Here is a 23,732-nt window from a genome sequence, read left to right on the forward strand (position 1 = left end):
GTACAGATGCATGACAAACTGTGATTTAAAGGCAGATAATCAGGAAAGCTCACCCAGTGTATTGATGTAACATCAACAACTGGTACACAGAGGAGGGAGAATGAACCGGGTGTGTTCGAACAATTGGTTCTGTCTTCTGTGAAATTGGAACAGTCTGAATGGAGTTAGAGGAGTCTGAGTGAATCCCAGACTTTGTTGACTTGCACAGGGAGAGAAACCAGCTTGAGTTCTATCAGACTCTGCAGAAGATCTGATAAACAGCTCATTTCACTCGGATGTCTTTGTTGGAGCAGGAAGATGTTTAAAGCATTCCGGACAACCCCAGAATAAACCTCAACATCCACATAAAAGTAATCGCAAATGTGGGAAGATGAAGCCGCCGGGTTATAGCCTGGTCTTTTACGACTACCGGACCACGAATTCAAATAAAAGGTGGGTTAAAAGTGTTTGTACCAGTTTAGACTCTACCTCAGAGTTTACCTACAGCTCGGTAGGTAAACAGTTCGTCCTTCAGACCATGAGCACGCATTAATCCTCGCTTGTCTTGTGTGTTTGTGTGTGTGTGTGTGTGTGTGTGTGTGTGTGTGTGTGTGTGAGCTGAGCTGAGCGGGTGTAGCCAGAGCATGCCACAAGCATGACTGTAGTGTGTCCCGCCTCTGCGTCCAGTCCAGAGTGTGATCGGACGGTTCAGGCTGAGGGAAGGGAGAGACGCGAGACGTGAGCTGCCACTCAGACCCCGGCAGCAGAGCGCACGGCTCCGCGACGCGTCCTCTCCTCCTGACCATACATAGAATCAGGCACAGTCGTGCCGCCCTGACGCGAACATCGAGCTGAGACAAGTTGGCAGCTGAAGCCGTGACCTAAATGCTGAAACTATGAAGAGCGCTGATGGCTGTTTCTTAGAAGCACCAGGGAAAATAAAACTAATGAAGTTACTGTAATCTTTTTATAGTCGATCCCAGCGGTCTGCTCAGCTGCGCCATTAATCAGACGGTGACAGAATCCGACCAAAGGGGGGAAGCTTTGGTTCGACATGCACTCTCGGCTCTGATGGTCATCTGCACAGACCTGTAGCTCTTACGGTTTGCTTTCCATGTGATCTCTCCATTCTTGGAGATGTTCCTTGACTTTATTGGCACCTTGAGGTCTTGTTTCAAATTCAGTCTTGTGGTTGTTGAGCTGGTGTCTTTTGGTAGTAAGTCCAGCCTCTGTGTGATGAAGGAATTATTAATGAAGTGCTTTAAACCATATGTGAATAAGTGGATAAATGATAGAAACTGCTTGTAAAAAGTAAACCATGGTTCCTTCCTCTCTGTTATTAGCATGAACATTCTTTAGATGTCTTCTCTCGTCGAATGTTTGGAACATCTGATTGAGACCTTTAGTGTTTGCAGACGTAAACTTGAGCAAAATTTAGTTTACAGAGTGGAGTGAAATTGTAATTTCATGGCTTTAAACATGTTAAAATGCAGGATTGTTTGTAGTCTCGGTGTAATGTTTACTCAACCTGAAACAAAGCCTGTTTTTAGACCGGATGCAGCTTTATGCTCTCACGGTCTGTAGGATTTCTGTCATTATTTATTTAATTATAGTCATTATATGACAAGTAGGTCGACAAAAATACGTCATATGCATTTTAGTTTTTGGTGATTCATTTGACTTAATGTGTCTGGATGATGTACAGATGGCGAATACTGAATACGCTCCTGTAGCATCACATGTCGACTTCTTTGTTTTTGAATAAAACGAGTCTTAATTTATTGATTGCTAAGTAACAAAACTGAATTGTGGAGTCGTGGGACGTTGCATTAACTTAATGTGAGGATCACATGTGAACAAAGCTGCGTCGTCTTCAGAAAGATAAATCCGTCTGCCGTCAGGTCTGACAGCAGAGGCTCGTCCAGAGCACGTTTCTGGATAATTGCTGTGGATTTTATGTGCTCAGCCGGGCTGACAGAAGTGTAACGTATATAAAAAGCTCAATGCAACCCAGCTGTTGAAAACATTTCCCAAAAAGCAATCATTGCTCATGTGTGTCCAACATCTTTACAAATGTGCTCCATATTTACTGCTTGAGTAATTTTTTTTTTTTTTTTTTTCAGTCGACTGGTATTTGAAGACAAATCAGTGGAGACTTGAAGTTGTCTTTTGTGTGTGTGCGTGCGTGTGTGTGTGTGTGTGTGTGTGTGTTCTGAGATAGCTGTTCATTATCTGCCGAGGTCTCAGTGCACTTCAAGCCAAACCCATGAGCTCAGTGCACTGTGGGAAATGTCGGTGATGTACTGCCTCCATCGCGGTTTAATTCAATCATGTTTTCCCTCTGTCAGTGGGATGATATAGATTCACGCAGAGGTCAGTGGGATTCCCATCAACCCTTAAAGCAACACCACATCAAAAGTCCTGGAAGTGAGGCTGACATGTCGGAGCGTGGTGAACTATCCGCAGAGGAATCTTGAGGGGAAATCTGTGACTTTGGAGAGCTTTGCAGTAAGCTTCAGATTATTGTTACACCAGCCGGCTGGACGTCTTCTCTTAGGGAGCAGCTGTGGAAAGTAACGCCTCAGGTAAACCACCAAAAGGTGAAAAACGCAACAATCAGTTGGACTTTAGGGTGTTCAAACCACCATTAAAAATACGTATTCACAGACTCTTCTGCTGTTATTTGAGTTATTACATTCTTTACTAAATCCCTGAATCTATAAAGTTTTGAACTGTGACTGAGGCTTGTTGAATTCTTGATGAGTTTACAGCAGCATGGCCGCTCCGCTCGCTCAGCCGGAAAGCCTCTCCTTTCCTGCACAGGTACTGACAAGAATATTACCTCCACGGAGCCGCAGAGGCCCGTTAAGCGGCGGGCCGGCCGCTTGCCGCTCCACTTAGACGGAGTATTCGCTTACAGCGAGCGCTGCGCAAGGTCAGGGGGCTGGCAGGGGAGGCAGGAAGAGGTGAGATCATTAGCCGGGGAATATCTCCCAATCCCTCCCGACTGTGGATGTTTAATTTACAGCACATTAGCCAAAGTGATACCACATTGTTACCTATGACCTACTATAGTGCTTAATGTGTGCTCGTGGTCCAACATACGGCACCGGACGCGTCTGGAAAGCCGCTGAAAGCCAGGTGACATAACTCAGCTGCTCGCGGTGCAGGAACCTCCACTCAACGCTTTAAAAAACAAACAAATAAAACATTCATGCCTGCAAACTGTGAATTAAACATGCAACTGATACTGAGAGTCCGAGACACAAATTCTAGACGTTATGCTGTTATAGACTGAATTATAAAACTCTTGACTGACATTCAGTCTTTTAATTTTTAATTTGTGTTGTGACTTTTAAGCCATCTCCCAGGACTTCTGCCTTGTGTGTCTGCTACACGCGAGCGGCGCTGTGTGTGGAGTGTTTTGTTGCTTTGTGTTTGTTTTGTTTTGAGTGTTTAAGGCCGATGCTTCAGGAAGATGACTGCTGCAGAGGTTTTTTATTAAAAGTAAGCTTCTGGCCTCTGCGGCTCTTCAATTAGACCGAGGGTTGGCAAACCAGAGACACACAAGTAGCAGCCTTTGTGTTTTCTATTCCGGCGGAGTCAGTGTGTGACTCTGTTCTGTGTTTGGATGGACTGGATTTTTTATTTATTTATTTTTTGTGAATGACTGAAGCCTTGTGATATCTTCGTGAGGGTTGTTTTCTTTTCTTTTTTTTTTTGGATTGTTTGTTTGGTTTGTTTCTCTGGACGTCGAACTGCCACATTTTTTTTCTCCTTTCTTTTCTTGTTTTTGTAAATAAAAACACATCATTTGTTAATTGAAGCCATCGTGTTCACATGGCTCTTTGTTTGAGAGCGCAGGCCTCCTCCTCACTGCAGACTGGAAGTTATTAGCCCAGTTTGGGTTCCTACAAGTCTTCTCACAACACAATCACATCTTCAGCATCAGAGGGAAACAGAGGAGACACGGTGGAGCAGTGGTTAGCACTCTCTCCTCACAGCAAGTGGGTACCAGTACAGAGCCGCTCTGTACAGAGTTTGCATGTTCTCCCTGTGCATGTGTGGCTTTTCTCTAGCAAGCCAACTCATAAATCACTCTATACGGTCCTTTGTGCATATCCGAAGCATGTAGAGACGTCACAGAGGTGTTTCTCTCCCGGCAGACAGAGCGCCACAGTCGCACTCAGAGGAAACTTGGCTCGATCCTCCGCATTTAATCCAGGAGAGCTGGATAATATTTGTGAAAATACTAAATGATTTATGCCCCTCTCCCCCGAGGAGCCACAACTCCCAGCTGATGTCATGGATTCGAGTCCGTCTGGGCGCCGAGCGAGTTGTGAACTCGGATCGCAGTGACACGTTAACTTACCTCTGAAATGTGGAATAAACAGCAGCTTTGCGTTATCGTCATTAGCTGTGACAGGGCGCCGCGTTCGCGGCGTGAGGGTGGAATCACACCACGGCGGCGCTGCGGGTGATGATGGTGGAAGCGGGATGGAGCAACAGCTACGAGGTGAAACCCTGACAACCGGCGCGGCTCTTTGAGTTGTGTCAGTCAGATCCAGCTGACGCTGAGTGACGAAGGCCACACACACCGCAGGCCTTCCACATCAGCCGACAGCGAACCAGGAAAACCTGATTACTGACGCATTTACGTGCACCTCATAATTCCATAATTGAAAAACTCTGGTTTCCATGTTTCAGACCATCTCCGGGTTTCTCTCAGGGCATCGATGTTCGGAGTGACGCAAGATTTAAAATTCTGAACACAAAGATCATCTTTTCGTTCCGGGAGTGGCGTTTCTTTGACTTGTTCATTGTTTTTTTGTTTGTTTTTTTTTGTCTTGAGACAAAAGAATGAAATACCGGTAAATCAGAAACATGCACAAAAACAAGAGAATGTTAGGTAGAAATCAAGGTGTGTCAGTCTAGTTCCTCATTACGAAGTGTAAAAATTGATGTGTGTCGTGAAAGCTCTTGTTAGAGCGCTGCGGATAAACTCTGGCCATGTGACGGCGTTCCAGAAGAGAGCCTGAAGAGTCCGCAGGTCAGGATCACAAATCAGAGCTGGACAAACACGCTGCTCGGGCTGCTTGGCTTCACGTCCAGACCGCATGTTTAACACGCCACGCGCCGCGCTCGCCTCGGGCATCAATCACCAGTAACAACTGTAACAGTGAAGATGGGAGGCGGGGCGCGTCGGGGACAGACAGACAGACAGGCAGCCGTCTCCGTCCGTCCGTCAGCAGCTCGCTTTAACGCTTGGCCTCGGCCCAGAAAGGGGAACATTAACCCTTCGGTCAGTCCAGCGTGAAAACAAACACATTAGCGCTCCGTTCCATGACTCACTGCCGTTTCACATCCGCCGCCACTGCTTGCGGCGCTGAGCGTTTTCCTGTCCGCCGTGCCTCGCCCTTCCTCGGTCGTCGCTGCGCTATCGCACTGTCAACTTTCAGCCCTCCGCGCCGCAGGCCGAACGAGACGGCCTGGCCTTATCGACTCCACCGCCCGAGAAGGCGGGGGGATCAGAGACAACGCTCCATATCTGACCTATTAAACATGTTCTTCTGCATATTTTGATGATGACAATGAATTTATTAGTTTACTATGATGATCATTTAGTTTATTTAGATATTTTTTTGCTGTTGTCGCATGTTTTGGATTCATTTTGTCAGTAGTTGGACGCAGATTTTACAGTGTTCGCGGCCGTAGGGCAAACAGAACAGGAACAAATCCAACAAGTCAGCAGCCACAGTCAGAAACAGGTACGACTTTTAAACCGCGACGTTCATCATTTGCCTTTCACAACAAATAAACCATCAGCTAAAGTACGGGAAGGCTGACTGGAAATTCTGTTTTTGGTTCACGCTATATTACACCTGGGTGTTAATGACAGTTACTGGACAATGGGTTTTCTTTAAAATAATTAATTTTTGATACTAATTCAATGTCACCCAGTGATAAAAGAATCTGGAAACTGCATAGAAAGTTTACTTGTGTCATATAAATATAAAGAAGTGTTGGAAGTGCAGCAAAAAAAAAACAGTACCTGATGAACATGATATATATATATGGCTGCAAAGGGAGGAGAAATATCAATATTTACACAAAAGCAACCAGTTATTGCAGAAAATTGCCACAGCTATTTTCAGTCATGCTGTTTGGTGCAAAATCCGGTGAAATGTCTACGAAACCTTCTCCAGCCTTCATGCCGGCATCACCAACATCGCACTGTTGTGTCTGGTTCGCTTAGGAGATGTGTTCAAAGAATCCTATGTTTACGTTTTCACAATTTCCTTAGTGGTTTGGCATGCAGGGGTAAATAATTAAGCCCAATAGCAGAGGACAGTGTGAAGAATTCGCCTCCAGTCTGTGTGATATTATGACCCTTTCATAACCTTTAAAACAAGGAAACAGGCTCTCATAACCACATCTTCCCACCATTTCCAAAAGTAACTCAGCTTTCCCCGGCTTCACAGAGACCCCATGCGCGGATCCTGAGGGCTCGTCTTAATTCACCAACAGGCTCGGTCAGAATCAAACACAAACACTCGGGCTAAATAGTCTAATCTGTTAAACAAATGCCATATCAGGAGACAGATAACTCACACCGGAGGATATAGGCCAACAGTCTTCCAGCGTTTTAATCTGAGAATATAAAACCAGCTGATTAAGAGGTCAGCGTGTTATCATAGAAAACATAAATGTGCAATCAGAATATGTGTATGGGCTCTCTGGCCTCTGCCTTATGTCACAGCAGCAGTGCTTTCACATGATTCAGAGCTGATAACCAGCCACGTCAAGCCTCTCCTATGTAAAAACACAGGCTTCATTTGCAATTAGATATGTATGTGACTATCTCTGGGTAAATATTGTAATATAGAGGCCATGCGATTGGCATTCGCCGTCTCACCCTCCGATTTGACAAGAGGGAGATTGAGATTGAAAGTAAGCTGCTCTTGCGGGTTTTCACATCATAACTGTGTAATATTTTATAACCTCATACCGACATGTGGCCGTATGAGCTCCGTGGTGGCGGGCGGCGTTATGCAGCACCTCCAGTCTGACCCACGCTGCTCAGCGTCACCTCAGCTCCGCGGTACCTGTCGGACAGCGTGAGCCGCGTTTCTAATGTAAACGGCCTCAGTGCGTTTGAATGAGGCAGACTAAAGTTGGAGAATGCGGTAATTCTGGCAGGGATAAATCAACGCTGCACTGCCTTAAATGGGAAACAGAGACCCAGACTTGTGCTCTACTACAGCACGGCTCTGATTAAGACCAGATTGGTCCGCCTGTGGTTGGCTCTGAGCTGCGGCCAAGGCCGACTCAGGGACGGACCGTTAACGGCGTTGGTTGAATGCATTTACGTTGATTTCTCCCCTGCTTTGCAGTCATATATATCATATTCACGGAACCTGCGGAGGCGCTCATATCACTGCCTCGTGGCTGCATGGACTGTTGGTCATCTAGCAGATGTTATAGACAATAACAAAAACACAATAATTAAAACATATGCATGTTACAGGGTTAAAAATGTGTCTTATTTTTAAGATTACAAGTTGTTATCCTGTAATAACTGGCTAATAAGTGAAATTATTTTAAAAATAACTTGAAAAATATGTAATCATAGGATAGTTTCATTCATTTGCTTCTCATACATGTAGCCCTGGGTAACATACAGTACTATTAACAATCGAAAAATATTAATCAAGTCATTAATCCTGTCTTTACAGAGGTGTTGTTTGGTTTTAGTGAAACGTATTACCTGGGTAAATGAAATTTGATAGAAAGTTGATGTTTGGAATGACATCAAAGTAGTTAATAAAAGTCTTCTGAGTTCCTAGTTGGGTCGTAGTTGTTTTCTGATGACAAGAAGAAAAACAAAACGTTCATTGTTGAGCCTTAATCCTCCATATGAAGCAGCTAAACCAGCAGATGGATGTTCTGCTGTGTTTTTCTGCTCACTTAGCAGGAATCAATGAATAATCTGTAGAGCACTCTTCCTACGGTATGATGCAGCACTGAGTGCTTCAGCAGGATTGATACGTTCCAACAATACACAATACAATTCCTGCTCCAGGCTCAATTTCTTTACCATTTTCAGAATAACGCTGCAAACAATTTATTTTTCTTGTTGTTGTTGTTTTTTGTTGGTTGTCTCTCTTTTAATTAAAATGACCAGTAGGCGTCATTTTTAATTAAAATGACCAGGTGCAGCTCAAAGTCAGGGTCACACACGACTTTCATGGGTCGGAAATGATTTGGCTGCTTTGATATGATTTCTTTTCATGCCTCATATTTTATCTTTGCTTTGCAGTCTTTTCTCCTCTCTTCTCCTCTTCCCTTCTCTCTTCTCCTCCTTTCTCTTCTCTTCTTCTCTTTTCTCCTCTCTTCTCAGTCTTTTAAGGGTCTGTCTTTAGGGAGAGATGCTACCATCTTGTGGCCACAACTTAACAGTCCTAGAAGAAAATTTAAAGTGACGGTTTTGTTCTTTCATGTCCTCTTTTACGTTTCAAATTTTTTTTATGAAGTAGTGAAAGTGAACTGAGGAACCTTTACTGTGTGAAAATAATCAGATCCACCACTGCTAGCTGACAATTTTGTTCCCTGACAGAAGATTTGTGAATGTTCAGTCTATACTCGTATGTATGTGTTTGTGTATGTTGTTTTAGTAATTATCTTAACTTTAACAATGCTTACAGTAGTTTCCATCTGTATATATCTGTTTTTATTTCTATTTAAATTGTTGTAACAGCAGCTGAAATATGATATTTCGCTCCACGCCTGCAGCACCTATGTCTTTGCCATAGGCTGGCAGCATTTATAGATGTGCCGGGTGATTGTCACTCAATCTGTGTAAGACACACAGATGACCCTGTCACTTTCCGAATGCCAGCATCTATAATCAGCTCTCAAAGAAGTTCATGTAGAAAGTGGATTTGAAACAAAAACTGAACATGTAATTCAATAAAGAGTTTTATGATAATATCTTATGAATGCAGTAAAACAAGAATTTTGTTTAAAAAAAAAACAAGAAGAAGAGGAAGAAGAAGAAGAAGAAGAGGAAGAGTTTGGGAAACTTTCTTACATTGTGGCCCCTTTCGTACCCCCTTATCCCACCCCCTTCAATTGGAAATTAAAAAAAAAAACAAAAAAACATAGCAGCTTGTCTACTTGTTGATACAACATAAATATCCTGATTGAAATTTGAACTTGAGAAAGAAAAACATTTTTGACATGGACTCAGTGATCTCTGATCCTTGTCCTCGAGATCCTGCACGTTTTTGGTGTCTCTCATGTTTCATTGATGAATAAAGTTTGACATAATATAGTGAAATCAAACGGACAATAAGGCTCTTACAGTTTTTCACAATTGCTAAAACACATTTCTTGAAACCTCCATCCATTTTCTCAAAACCTTAAACACAAATCCAAAAATCCACACTACATTCACAAAAACCTCAGACATTTCTGTCAAAATCGAATTATCGCCTCAAAACCAGTTCTCTTGTGATCAAAACCACACTATGCGTTCAGATCTTACACACAGCAAGTAAAAACATGCTCACCTCAGATCATTCATTAGACACTACATGAAATAACTGAGGACACAGCAGCAGTCCACACTTTTAAACCTGCTGGGTTATTTTCCCAACCCATTTCCTGGGTAGCCCTAGATTTTGTGCAGATTGAGTCACTTTTACCCCAAATTAGATGAATTGTGTCGACCCAGCAGAGTGAATTGATGATTTGAACAAAATCACCATTTTGAACACTCCTGCAACTCCTTCTCCTTCTTGCATCTGGAGACTTCTGGCAACAAATGCAACAGAAAACTGGAGTCCTGTGTTCTCGCAGAAGATTATTGCAATGGCTAAGAACGAAAAGACATATGACATCCCCCTCCTTATACTTCTGTGGCTGTGGCTCAGTTGGTAGAGTGGTTGTCTAGCAGTTGTAAGGTTGTTAGTTCAAATCTTTTCCTCTACATGTCAATGAACTGCACTGAACCCCAGCTGGCTTCCAGTGGAGGGTTTGACAGCCTTGCATGGCAGAGGGCACGTGTTTCTGAATTCTGAGGGTTTACATTTTTACTGTAAAGTAACTTTCCCAGACCCGCTGATAAATCTTGACCCAGCATCAGGGTCAAATCTTCAGCCCAAACAGCTGGGTAGAAATAACCCAGCATTGACTCGGTCCCTTTTGGGCCCAGCGCTGGGTCAGCAATTCCACTCAATGTGGGTTATTTTTACAGTAACCCAGCAGTTTTCAGAGTGTGTAGCACAGAAAATTTTTATTTTACGTATTTGAAATGCATTTAGAAAAAAAAAAACCCATCTAAGTCAAAGTGATATCTAAATTCACTGTCATAACACAAAATAAATACAAAACAAACAAAACAAAGGCAGACTACTGCATGGTCACGGTCCTGGAGATTCAGTCTCCAGCATCTTGTCTTTGTGCACACTTGGTCTGATCACATCATTAGAAATATGTGTGTTCAGTTTTGAGTTGTTGTGTGTAAAAGATGACAGCTTTGTTGGAGTTGTGTTCACATTTTGCTGCTAGTGAGTACAATTTTGCAAAAATGTTGTGAAATGTGTTTAGTGACTGAGAATGTGTCTAAGGTTTTGCAAAAAAGAGCAGATGGGTTTTGAAAATTGAGCATAGGACCTGAACAGTGTTTAAGTTTTTGCCAAAAGAGTGTTTGATTCGAAAAATGAGTTTAGGCCACTGAGAGTTTGGTTCAGGCAATGGGGTTTAGTGTTTTAGCAATTGTGAAAAACTGTAAAAGTCAAGCATGGTGTGTTCATGAGTCACTGGAAACTGGAAAACTTCCAAATCCCCTCAGGTTAGGAATATCTTCAAACTAGGATGTTGCTACTGGTAAAGTACAAAATACCTTGAAGTTCCCAGTATTAATATGTCACAGCTCAATACAACCACAAATGCTGATGTATGATATAATAAATACAGACTTTCTCACACCATATGCAGCAGTTTTCATTATAAGGGAGATCTATCCACATTACTGACTTTGCTAGCTTTATTTCATCCCTGTCAGGGCTGTCGTTGTTCATTTATTTTTCGATTTTCATGGAGCTTAGTGGCAAGTGGAACATTCACAACTGGGAAGTTTAGGAGTTCCCAATTATTCATGAACTTTAGTCCTAGACTTTTTTTCTTTTGAATGCTTTTTTTTTGGGGGGGGGGCGGGGGGAAGTACACTTATATCAATCTTCGAATATTACTTCACGAAACTAAATATTTATTCATAAGCAGGAACTAATTTGAGAATCGCTTCGATTTTAGTCCCTCGTCAGCTTCCGTATGACGTCATTATTAGGTGACGCGCCGCAGCATGGAGGAGCTGTCTCAATGAGCTCTTTTTGACCTTCTCGTGTTTATAAAGTCTGCTAAACTCAGTGAGTATTGCGCTCATTCAGTCATATCACCACTGTGCACCGCTGCACCGACAGAGGAACTCAGTGTTTTTTCATTTATCGTTACGATGTGGAGTTATAACACAAGTTAGCTAAAATGCTATCTGTTGGTCTCCTCATGTCAACTTCTACTTGTGAATCACATCGGTTTGTGGGAATGACTAGTCGTTATTATTATCTCCCTTTGCTGCAGGATTGAGTGAAACGTTGCAGGATGTCAGTCAAACACGCCTCGGTTCATGCTAAATGGGTCATCGGCAGAGTAATCGGCACCAAGATGCACAAAACTGCCAAAGTGAGGGTGACCAGGCTGGTGCTGGACCCCTACCTGCTCAAGGTGAGGCTTCTCATCACACCTGAGCGCGCTCTACTGTTCTGTTGTTCAACCTGGGCAAGCTTTACAAAGTAAGTGGTAGATAATGACAGTCTGTTTAGTGTAAGGATGTCAGAGTTCAGGGAACATATTCACCTTGAGTGGGCCGGGACGGTAAAACTGCTTAAATCACCTTTGAACTTTAAAATTTCTCTTTGTTGTGTGTCTATTTTTTCACAAAATCAAACAATTGCTACTTAAAATGATCACGATCTCAACATAAAGCTGATTTTAATGAAACTCTCAGGTGCAAAATACAGTGAAATGGTAATCATACAGTATAACATCAGTATAGCACCTTATTGCATTCCACAAACTAGATTTATAACCCACACAATTAGTATGTAAATATGTATCAAGTGAGGCGACACAAACAATATCTCAGAACTAGGAATTAGTGCAAGTACATTGCCAATTCAGTTTTTACATGTGTTGCTCTCATTTCATTCTTTAATACTTTTTTAGTAACGTTACTACAAGTCTTTTTTAAACCTACACTAAGGAACTTTTCAACCTTAATAAAACATTTTAATATCTTTTGTGATGATACTTCGACTTATAACTAGTTGAATGACCCTCTGTCACGGCCTGAGGGCGTCAGTATTGCTTTCACTTGGACTAAGCAGCTGTGAGGAGGGTGGTAGGAACCCTGCACACTAAAAAAAACTCCAAATGTGCGGACTGCTTTACGGCATGCGTCACATCACGATATAACATTGTTTAGCCACCATTAGATTCATTTAGATTCATTACCTCTTCGTTATCCGTCCTTCACACAGCCACTGGAAACAAATGTAGGCGAGTTCAGTTAGACAGCACGCCACCCGGAGCAGCAATTTACGAAGCCACGCGCTAGTCCTCATGGGAACTGTAGTATTCCTTCAGGCAAAACACTACTGCTTTTGTCCACTGGCGCCGCCAAAATCAACGAAGACTGAAATTTCCTTAGTGTTGCTTTAATTTGTATGTTTTTAGAAGTTACTTGATGCTTTCTATTTGTGTTGTACACATAAACATGTGACACATACAAAGTCTTAATCCATTGTCTCAGGTCTCATTTGTCTTAATTATGTTGTTGATTCTTCCTAACATTTCATATCACTGTTTGGAAAAGTGTTTATTTTTACTTAGGGTCATTTTATATCAAGTTTTATGTCATTTGTGGCTCACAGTAACGTTGTTCCACATTACCCTGTTGCCTTCAACCCTGTCTTTTCTTCTCTTGTAGTACTATAATAAGAGGAAGACCTACTTTGCCCATGATGCTTTGCAGCAGTGCACAATGGGAGACATCGTCCTCCTCAAGGCTCTTCCTGAGGCCAGATCGAAACACGTGAAGCACGAAATGGTTGAGATCGTGCACAAAGTGGGCCGCGTGGTGGACCCTCTGACAGGAAAGCGTGCGGCAGGGACAGAGTTTTTGGAGTCTCTGAGTGACCTCGAGGTGGAACAGGACACTTCGCTGGCAGAAAAACTGCAGGAGCTCAACATCTCTGCTGCCTCCAGTGCAGCGGACTCTCCACCAGTGCAAACGTCCTCCTCATGACAGAGAACCAGTCTGCACTGATTTAGTTTTCACATAATGTGTCTCTGTAAAGCAGTAGTCTTGTCATGCAAGTGGTATATATGATCTCTTTGTTATCTCCCTGGGTTACGGGTGGATTATAAGACATGAAAAATATCCAAAATCTGTCCTGCTTTGAAACAAAATATTAAGAAAACATGTTTGATCTGTTGTGGTTCATTTGATTTTTCTGTTATTTTGCATGTATAAGCTGTTCTGTGCTCAGCATTTATTTGTGTCCTTTTTGCTTTTCTTTTAGCTTTTCTTTGTTTTGGTTTCCTTTTTTTGTTTCTTCACACTCTTTATTCTCTCTTTGTGTGAGTCTTTGTAGTAATTGTGAGCCTTATGTTTTCAGATGTTCTCTGTATCATTTGTTTGATATATAGACTCAAAACATTTAGACTGACTTCCAACAGAAGGTCTGGTCCTGTTTCTCTGCTTTTGAATAATAGTGATCTGTTGTTCATTACTTTGATAATTTGAACTCAGATGACTTGTAGTGATTTCTTACACACCAGACAACTGGCAGGTGTCAGAAGAATAGGCGCAATTAAGACTTAACAAGAAAAACTGGTTCATGGAGTTTAGGAGTGCCTAAAGTGACTTAACCATGAAAACAAACAGATCTACTGAAGAAAGATGCCAGATGACTGAGGAGACAGCTACCACAATGTGACTTAGAACAACAATTTAAGGACATTACCATGAAAATGTAAAGGAAGGATTAGGGTCTTTATCTGTAATATGGAAACAAGTTATTTTATTTCATTCCTGACCCAGATGTGTGTTTAAAGGATATTGCATAGTCATATTAAAATGTATGTACCTCTAAGTGAGTTGTGGATTTTTTTTTTATTATTTTTTATTTAATTTATTTTTTTACTGTTAACTCATCTTACACTTTCTAACACTTTTGACTGATTTTTCAGTCTTTTTGTGGACACAACCTTATACCAACCAGCACTGGAAGAAAATTCATACATCTGCTTATACAGATGTTTCTCAAGAAAAAAAAAATCAGTATCATTTTATGAAGTTTTTTTTTTTTTTTTTTTTTTTTTTGCTCATCTAATTTAAAAAGTTCAATAACTTTTTGGAGGATGCAGGTGAAATTAGGTTTTCGGTACATGTTTTAAGTTCACTTTCGGATCATGTGTGATTCGCATTTTCATCAGGAGTTTATTAATTATTATAAAGTCAAACCATTTTTTTCTCAGCAGGATCTAATCTGGTGGGTGACCTGTGCCGGGGTGCCTTCAAACACGTCCGCTCCTCGCAGACTTGCTCGCGTTCGTGCGCGTGCTCGCACCAAATCGACTCAAACCTCCGCGAGCCCTCGGCGTAAACATGGCGACCCGAGTCCTTCAGAGAGTCGGCAGAGGCCTGAAAGAGACGAAACGCGGGCTTCGGGCGAGCGGACAGCCGACCCTCACCGCGAGGTTAGACTTCTACCGACTGCGTCTGCCGCCCCGGGGGGTCACAGCCACTTTGAAGCGTGTTCGCTTTGAGTTAAGTTGACAGCAATGACAAAGTGCCGGATGCTAGGTGGCTAAGCTAGCGCAGTTAAAGTGAACGTTGGTGACGCTCATAACTGTGGTTAACGCAGCTTTAGCAGCGGAGACCGAAACCTGCTAGTTTTTTTTGTATTATTTTTTTAAACTGTGGAAAAAGTAGTGCTTGCAGGGAATAGTTTCAACCTAATACAACAGACCCGTTGCGATAAAAAGTTAATTATAACTTTTTGTGAGTGTTAAACTGATAACAACTTCAAGGTCATAAAGCAGTGAACGCCTCTTCTCAGTGTGTGTGTGTGTGTGTGCAGCCGCGTGTGTGTGTTTTGCATGCTCGATCTCTGCATTAACCCGACACTGTGCTGTGTTTAATAATTATTAAAAGGGAAAACTGCCGGGTGAGCACCTCCCTGTTAAAGAGCAACTTGAAAACCCAGTTTCTTTACCAGAAGCTAAAGTCCTGGGCATGTGTCAAAGCTGCTTACAACTTCATGGAGACTAATCTTAAGACCCTTTGCAGCATGCACAGCTCACACGAGCTGAAACCCCAGGGTTTTATAGCAGCAAACTATACTAAGTCCTTTGTTTTGATGTGGATTTCATTACTTTAAAGTAAAACTAAAGCAAAATGTGCATAACAGATTCTGATTCATAGTATTCAAATTAAATTGTTTTTCAAGAGAGAATTAAAAAAATGAACAGTCACAAGCCAAAGCCCAATACTCAGCAGATATAATTGCAGTTTCTGTTCTGAAGTTTACCTGTAGATCGGAAATTCGTTTGCATTGTGCTCTTTTGCATTAAGTTGTATGTTTTTTGCTACTTAGATCCATTCATAGTATTGATCACATGCATTCCACAAGACCTGAGACGCTTTAATTGCTTAAATCAAGTGTTATACTATAAGTATTATAGGTTTTCTTAATCCACTGTAGAAAAAGCCTTCAAGTAAATACTCCTGACTTTGAAATAAGTAACATTTAGTAACAAAATTACACTCGCATGACTACATTCATTTAACACTGAGAAGACGGATAACTGTCATAGCATTCCACAGCACCATTTGTTAAAACTGCTTGGACATTTATTTATCGTGCTTTCACAGCAGTTTGTGTGGACGAGCATACCCGGTTTGATTGAGCTTCACTAGTTTGGATTGGCTGCTTTTACATACTTCACTATTGTCTGGAGACCAAACGCTGCACTTTGCTCTTATGGGGATTTTTACACCGTCTACATGCGACATTGTTGCCGATATAAAGCGATGAAAGCCTCTTTCCATGAGATGTTTACTGAGCTGTGCTTACACATTCCTGCGTGTTGTGGATTACTGTGCATTTATTAAGTCGTCTGCATTGCTCATCAGACTACAGAAGCCTTCTTGGTTCAGACTAGTGGGCCGTTTGGGGAGAACTGAAGGTGTTTGGTCCACATTGAAATCCCACATTTCACCTGGTTGAGGGGCGGAAGTGTCCCTGATGAAGACAGTGGCAATGAGGTTTCTGTCAGTGGTGTGTGAGCAGCATGGCTGAGTGTGAAAGGTCATTTAAAGCATGTTGAGACTGAAGTGTTACCTTTCATCTGTGAGTTTCCTGAGCCGAGAGTGTTTTCACTGACTGTGGGCTCGATGTACGACTATTAAGACAGCTATAGGATTATACAGCAGGAGGAAAAGTGAAGTACATTTTTAGGTTCCTTCCTCGCTGGTTAGGTTTTCTGCTGTTTATGTGGAGCAGATGAGACACTTGTTGAATGTGCTGCTTTTATTTATTTTCCTGTCCACAGGAGCTTGGCGGCTTTCAGAGAAGACAGCTGGTTCAAATCTCTTTTTGTGAGGAAGGTGGACCCGAGAAAAGATGCTCACTCTCATCTGCTGGCCAAGAAGGAGGACAACAATTTGTACAAGATCCAGTGTATGTGGCGCTGTGACTAATCCTGTGAAACCCCCGATGAGAGGCTTGTTGTTCACTCCTGTTTTGTGTGTTTCTTGCAGTTCATAATGTGAAGCCCGAGTGCCTGGAAGCCTACAATGAACTCTGGTACGAAGTTCCTGTTCTCCTGTGAACTCTCAGCCGATCCTCATTAAAGTCGCCCTCCAGTAAACTCTGTATTGTTTGTCCTTTTTCGCATGTTTGCGCGTGTTTATCCGCAGTGAGGGCGTCCTGCCTTCCATACACGAAGACCCTGAATACCCGTGTGAGCTGGTGGGCACCTGGAACACCTGGTACGGAGAGCAGGATCAGGCGGGTAAGAAAACCGTGGTCACGTTTAAACACATTCAAGGCAAGGGCTCCGCCTGAATGATAGCAGCCAACAGCTTTAAATAACTGCAGAAAATGTTCTTATAGAAACGTATCAGTTAGTAAAAATTCACAATGGAGTAATTGAAGCAAAATTGAGATGGTTGATATGTAGTTTATTTAAACTGGGACTCACTAATTTCAATGTTTTCTTCACACTTACAAAAAAATAAAGCCACCTAATGTCTATTTAAAGAAAACAAAAGAATGTAAAAGGTTTTAAACGTCATAAGATACCTTCCAAGCATATTTCATCCCTGAATCGACACCATTCAAACTAATTCTGGTTAAAAAATTGTACGAAATTAAGAAAATTGATTAATGGAGTCCCTCTCATGCCTGGATTATTTTTTCATCTTTCCATTTGTGCCAAATTCTTCAAACCGCATTGTTGTATTATTGTCATACTGGATTTCCACTTTTTCACTGCAGGGAGATGTCGAACGCTTCTGAGCTTTATATTTCAGGATTTAGTCTGTACCACAGTTACACACTGAATCCTCCTGGATCCACTGAACAGATGAACTAATGTTGGGCTAAGTCTGCTGGTCTAAATGTCTCTGCTGGTTAAGTTTCTGGTGTCTTACAGATTTACCTTTCACCTTCTCTCAACATTTTGGCAAAATCTGATTTACAGTCTGTCCTGCTTTGGTCATTCTCATTAATTTTAAAGAATCTGCTCTCTTGCATGCCTGCAGACGATGTTGCTGACGTGCACTGTCACCTAATGCTCGCTGGGTTGTAGCGAGGATCTTTTGCTGCTGTCTCAGTAGAAATCTTAAACATGACCTTAAATTGTGACCATACATATACTTTTAGTGGAATACCCAGTAACGCATTTCCTCATAGGTTTATCTGAGCTTTATGTTGTACAGACTGTATTTAAAAAATCCAAATCAGTTTAATTCACCGAGTCCAGTGTAACTGTGCATCTCGCCCAGAGCGAACTTCAACACAACGAACCACGTCAAAGAGCTGCATTATTCCTGGCTCCTCTGCTCCTTCTATTCTAGTTCACCTGTGGAGATATCGGGGAGGATACCCGGCTCTCACCGAAGTCATGAACAAACTCAGGCAGAATAAGGTAACGGCTGCTTGGACTAGTGGAGTTTACCGGCAGCTGCTGATCCAGAGGTTTCTAATCGGCGCACCGTTCAATGACAAACTGTAAATGAGACGTAAAGATCACAGCAGACGGGCTTTGAATCACACTGGTGCAGTTTGGGGCCTCAGTTTGATCACATGTTGTGTTTTTGTGTGTAACTTCACAAAGCGTTTCAAAAAGTTTTCATAAATTCAAACTTCTGGAGTTATGATGTTCACAGTGAAAGTTAGTCCAGTGTTTTTTTTTTCTTTTCTTTTGCTCAGAAATTCATAAAAGTGAGAGACTGTTATTGCAATAACCAAAAATTTGAGTCGCACAGTGGTCCAATAGGATTTCGTCATTTATTTCAACAAACCCACACAGAACCAGTAGACCTGCTATTAGAATGGAATTTATTTCAGCTAAGCTTTGTTTCTAAATAACTGACTCACTTTCCCTGTTTGAGAACTCCATCCTGTATTTAATCCTTTTTCAAATAAATGTACAATTTCTAGGAAGTGCTGTAAAAATATTTTTCTTCATAAAATGCTTCCACTAACTTTTATATTTATCTTATATTTCTAAAAGTGATCATTTCATGCTGTTTGGGATTATGAATCCATGGTTTTTGTGTTGTGATTTTTATCTCACAGAAGTGATGTGACGTTGCTGCAGGTGTGAAAACGCTAAAGCTCTAAACTGATCTGGAACCAGTTCAGCCCGCTGACTCGTTATCCTGCAGCGGTTTCAGCGGAGCGCTCTGCCGTGTCGTTGCTGCAGGGGTTCATGGACTACCGGAGTGAGCGAGGGAAGATGCTGCTGTCCCGCAGGAACCAGCTGCTGCTGGAGTTCAGCTTCTGGAACGAACCCGCCCCTCGTCCAGGACCCAACATCTACGAGCTGCGCTCGTACCAACTCAGGGTAGCTCTCTCTCTCTCATGACTCACCGCCGTCTGCGACGGATAAATGTGTTTCCTTCAGATGACCTGGACGCTCACGATTGTGTTTTTCAGCCAGGGACGATGATCGAGTGGGGAAACTACTGGTGAGGCTCCGGTTGATCTTTTTTTTAAGCATCAAAACTGGATAGATTGGAAGAGCCGCTACATGAATAAAAAAATACGCTCACTGCCATTTCATTGGTTTCGCAGATTGTTGCAGGTGAATTTGAGTCAACGGTAGTGTTTACCCGCACAAATACTGCATGATTCTCAACAATACAGCAGATTTCTTTTTAACACAATCGACAGATCTGTCATTAATGTATTTAATATGTACATGCCTGGTTGAACTGATCTTTTCTGGGTAATTTGCCTGTTTTAACCTAAATCCAAACTCTCTGGGGGGATTAACGTGATCCTGAGGTTATGATATGAGCTTGTATGTAATTGTTGGGATTTCGTCTCATGTCAGTGATGACGACAATTTCAGTGATGCTAACTGTTTATCTCCATGTGATGCTGTTGGTGCTGTGCAGGGCTCGAGCTATTGAGATCCGCCAGCAGAACCAGGAGGCTGTGGGAGGATTTTTCTCACAGATCGGAAGTTTGTACACAGTTCATCACTTATGGGGTGAGCATTTGTTATGTGTTCTTTTTCCTTCCAAAAGTTATGTTTATTCTAAGGCTGTGACTTTAACGCAAGTTACGATTGATTAATTACAGAAATTTTAACGCGATAAAAAAAATTATCGCAAATTGTCGCGGAACGTTTGTCACCGGACGAGTTTCACCCGGACATATTTCGCTGTGACACAACAACGAAACAGCTCCCGACTTGGTGACTTTCTCGTTAAATATGGCGACTTTCCAAAGCCTCCTGGCGACTTTTTTTTTTGTCAAAAGCGACTAGCAACAAATTTAGCGACTTTTTCTGGAGCTCTGGAGACGTGACAGGACGTCTCGTTCTGCAGCTGCTGTCCTCAATGAGCTGCGGTGCTGCGTGAGCCCCTCCCCCGTCCCAAAGCACTCACAGGCGTCCAGTCTCAGCAGCGCCCCCTGCAGGCAGAGCAGAGAGGAGACCCACACCACTCCTCCACACTTCAAATGAATCGCGTGTGCGCAAATACGCCGCTGTTCACTTGCTGACAAACCAAGAATCAACAGAAGAAAATTCATTTGTAGTTCTAACCATATTTAGGGTGTTTTTTTAACTCACATTTTGCTTCTCCCATGACGTTATTCCTCTCTCCTACAGCGTCCATTACAATTACATGCAAATTGCAAATTAGGTAACGACCTCATCTAGCGACTTCTGGCGACTTTTAGGACAGCCAATAGTGACTTTCCTTACTGGGGAGTTGGCAACACTGCTCCCGATGACAGCGCACTACTTGGTCTCGTGCACAGAAAATTTTGATTTAAAAAGCCAGCGGATGGCAGCGTGGATAAAACCAAAGCTGGATGCACATTGTGCAGCAAAGAATTTGCATACCATCGCAGCACATGGAGCCTGCTATATCAACTGAATGCTAAGCATGTCGCAGCAGCGGCCAACACGCAAGCCTCGCATACAGCTAGAGCTGAAGAGGACGTCACTCCGACTACTTCAAGGACCTTCGCCCAGCCCAACAAAAGTTGCACTAATCAATGTGTATAGGTTTATTTGTCTTGGTTAAATTCCTCCTTCCTTGCTGAAAAAATGAACAGTGTTTTGTTGCTTAAGCTTATGTATCACTATATTGATTCACTATGCCAAAATCCATTAGAAAAAAGGTTCTCACTGATCTCGGGTCAAATATCGATATGCGATTAATTGAGGTTAATTAATTACAAAGGCCCTAATTAATTATTTTTTTTAATCGAGTCCCCCCCCCTAGTTTATTCAAAAAATAATAATATGACTAGGATCCTGGATTTATATAGTGGACACTGAGACACTGAGGTTACTAATCTGTGGTCTGATGAAGCAGCTCAGGGAGTCCTGTGTCCCAGCGTAATGAGTACATCCTCAGTTCATGGAAGCCTCTGAATTTCCTGGATACCATAACTGAGAAGTGTGTGTGCCAAAAACGTCTGTGGTGACAGAACAGAAATAAAATGGGAGAGTTTGTCCAAATTGTAGATTTGTTTGGTAGACTGTTTCCTTTATGCGTTATCATTTATCAACCTGTTCTTCACAAATTCACTGTTTGACCTGTGAAAAAACTGAGTGTTGATTCCTGGTTTGTTTCAGCTTATAAAGATCTGCAGTCGAGAGAAAACATCCGAAATGCAGCGTGGCAGCGTGAAGGATGGGACAAGATTGTTTACTATACAGGTAACTGTGGCTTTGTGCCTCATCTCACCTTTCTGATGGAGAATATTGTCAAGTATTCACTACAAGAGGAATTATAACGTTTAGTGGATGGTGTTTTACAAATTTAAGTCTAAATTGCGTATGAATGTTGACCCTTATTCCCATGTTAACGCTTATTCATTATGTCTTGCATGAACAATCAGAATAAAATAAAGGAAGCTGGAACTTTTTTCCTTTTTGAGAGGTAGAAGCTGAAAAACCAGGATTAAGTACAGGCTGCTGAAGGCCTTAAGAGAACAATGAGCGTGTTTGCACCATGAAGATCCACTCTGGTGGAGCGCCACAGAAAGAAATCCTTCAGAGGAACACAGTCGTCTTCTTTATGTCAGCAGTTTAAAAGGGGAACTCGTTGGTTCCTTTTTTTTTTTACGCTGCTGATTTGTCTACAGTGCATTAATTGAAGAACCAGCTGCTGAAACGGTTGTTTGTCCCTCCAGTCCCTCTCATTCAGCACATGGAGTCCAGGATAATGATTCCCATGAAGACCTCGCCCTTGCAGTAACCGGCAGCGCCGCGGGGGGAAGCTGGACGGCCGCTGCTCCCGCTGTGCTGATCTGTAAAGAGAGAGTAACCAACCATCCGAGTGCGCACTGCCACGGGCTTCTTTTCCGTTGTTTCTGTTTTATTTTTCTCTGTTATTGTTGGTTTCTGTGTGGACTCTCTCGATGAGGTTAAATGGGTTTTTCTCCAGAACTCCTCTTGTCGTAGTGTGTTACTGATCCATTCAGGGGGAGCGTGTGTGTGTGTGTGTGTGTGTGGGCTTCTTCTAATTTTCACACACGTCCGTCTATGAAATGAGATGTTTGCCCCCCCCCCCCCAACATGTTGAACTTCTAAAGTCATTTAATGTTTGACTGCAGGTTCAATGCTGAAAAAAAAAGTCTTAAATTTCAATGTTGTTGCTAAATGGTCTTGCACTAAAATTCATAACAGTTACTGACCAGATGGAGTGATTTTTTTACTCATGGGAGGAAGTGGAGAATGTAATGAGGAGGAACATGCTGTTTACAAAGGATCTGTTATCAACAGTGAAAGTGATTGAAACCTGTGTTTCGGGGCGTCAGTCGGACTTTATGAAGTGTTCATCCCACTCATACATCCAATGACTGTTTACACGGTTTCAATGCAGCCATCAGATTATGTAGTATAGCAATAATCAGATAGCTGGATACGGTGATACGTCTAAAAATGCCGTTATGAAGATGCATAAAGATTGTTTCCGATGTTTAACTGACCAGGACTCCAGATTGATTTTTCCTAAAATGCAGCATTGGGATGAATTAATGTTAGACTTGATTTCATTGGCAATAACTCATAAATCCGCCTGCTGTGTTGTGGCTGCTGTGGCCAGCTGACAGCCTGTATCTCACCTCTGGTCTCTTTAAATGATCCAGTTTTAGATTTCCACAGTGGGTTTGTTGATGAGGCCAGAGATTTGGACAATCTGAATGTTTGGGCTTTTCTGTCACTGTCTGATGTTGATAACTGGATAGGAAAAATTTCCTATTGTGGTGAATATGAAATGCAGTGCTTTAATGAGGTTAGATGTACATATTTAATTAAACTTCTGATGAAAATGAAAATATGTCCAATTATGGTGTGTTTATTGGCTATTTTGTGATTTTAATTTTCCACAGCTTTGAGTGATTGAAAAGTGTGAAATATCACACACAGAACAGTGTGTGTGTGTGTGTGTGTGTGTGTGTTACATGGGCACACATTTCCTGATTTATTTGAAGAATCTCAGTATTGAAGTTTGATTGGAGTCGTTTTCAAGGAGGTTTCAAGAAGATCTCATTCTAACCCAAACATAGAAAATAAACCTATTTATGGGTTAAATGTTAAGCATGAACGCATCTTTGTGGCCAATTTGTGCAAAGTAAACTTTGCAAGCTTGGACTTCCCTCTGATATTTGATTTATCCAATTGTCACGGTGAAGCCAAATGCTTTTGGACAATCCAGAACAGTGAAAGAAAAACAGTTGCCCTAAAACAAAAGCAATTCTGCAGTTTCATAGTACTTTTACATGTTTTAACTAGTTTTAATTTTAACAACACAAGAAAGAGACGATTACACTTCAGAGTAAAAGCCTCGATTTCAAATTATTTGAACATTTTTTTAAATGAAAATATTGTATTCTGGAAAAAAATATAAAAAGTGGCTGGTTTAATCAATA

General features: G+C 41.9%; 2 protein-coding genes across 2 annotated transcripts; both read left to right on the top strand.

The window, feature by feature from the left end:
* The first annotated feature begins 11,284 nt into the window (after window positions 1–11,284).
* On the top strand, window positions 11,285–14,189 carry mrps17 (mitochondrial ribosomal protein S17). The gene is made up of 3 exons (XM_030101015.1): window positions 11,285–11,408; window positions 11,620–11,763; window positions 13,028–14,189. Exons 2-3 carry the CDS (start codon window positions 11,641–11,643, stop codon window positions 13,343–13,345), a joined length of 441 nt encoding a protein of 146 aa, XP_029956875.1. The 5' UTR covers window positions 11,285–11,408; window positions 11,620–11,640; the 3' UTR covers window positions 13,346–14,189.
* Window positions 14,190–14,664: 475 nt separating this feature from the next.
* LOC115395974 (protein NipSnap homolog 2) lies at window positions 14,665–23,132 on the top strand. The gene is made up of 10 exons (XM_030101687.1): window positions 14,665–14,802; window positions 16,660–16,787; window positions 16,868–16,913; window positions 17,027–17,121; window positions 18,188–18,258; window positions 19,039–19,179; window positions 19,272–19,303; window positions 19,736–19,830; window positions 21,433–21,516; window positions 21,993–23,132. The coding sequence occupies exons 1-10, from the start codon at window positions 14,711–14,713 to the stop codon at window positions 22,055–22,057; spliced, it is 849 nt and encodes a 282-aa protein (XP_029957547.1). The 5' UTR covers window positions 14,665–14,710; the 3' UTR covers window positions 22,058–23,132.
* Window positions 23,133–23,732: the final 600 nt, after the last annotated feature.

This window comes from Salarias fasciatus, chromosome 10 (genome assembly GCF_902148845.1).
Source record: "Salarias fasciatus chromosome 10, fSalaFa1.1, whole genome shotgun sequence".
NCBI classification, from domain to species: Eukaryota; Metazoa; Chordata; class Actinopteri; order Blenniiformes; family Blenniidae; genus Salarias; species Salarias fasciatus.

Bases quoted from the DNA above. Each gene is read 5' to 3' on its own strand.
- mrps17 (XM_030101015.1), top strand. From the start codon at position 11,641: ATGTCAGTCAAACACGCCTCGGTTCATGCTAAATGGGTCATCGGCAGA. The intron at 11,764-13,027 runs GTGAGGCTTCTC...CTTCTCTTGTAG, and splicing joins TGGACCCCTACCTGCTCAAG to TACTATAATAAGAGGAAGAC.
- LOC115395974 (XM_030101687.1), top strand. From the start codon at position 14,711: ATGGCGACCCGAGTCCTTCAGAGAGTCGGCAGAGGCCTGAAAGAGACG. The intron at 16,914-17,026 runs GTACGAAGTTCC...GTTTATCCGCAG, and splicing joins GAAGCCTACAATGAACTCTG to TGAGGGCGTCCTGCCTTCCA. The intron at 18,259-19,038 runs GTAACGGCTGCT...TCGTTGCTGCAG, and splicing joins ACAAACTCAGGCAGAATAAG to GGGTTCATGGACTACCGGAG.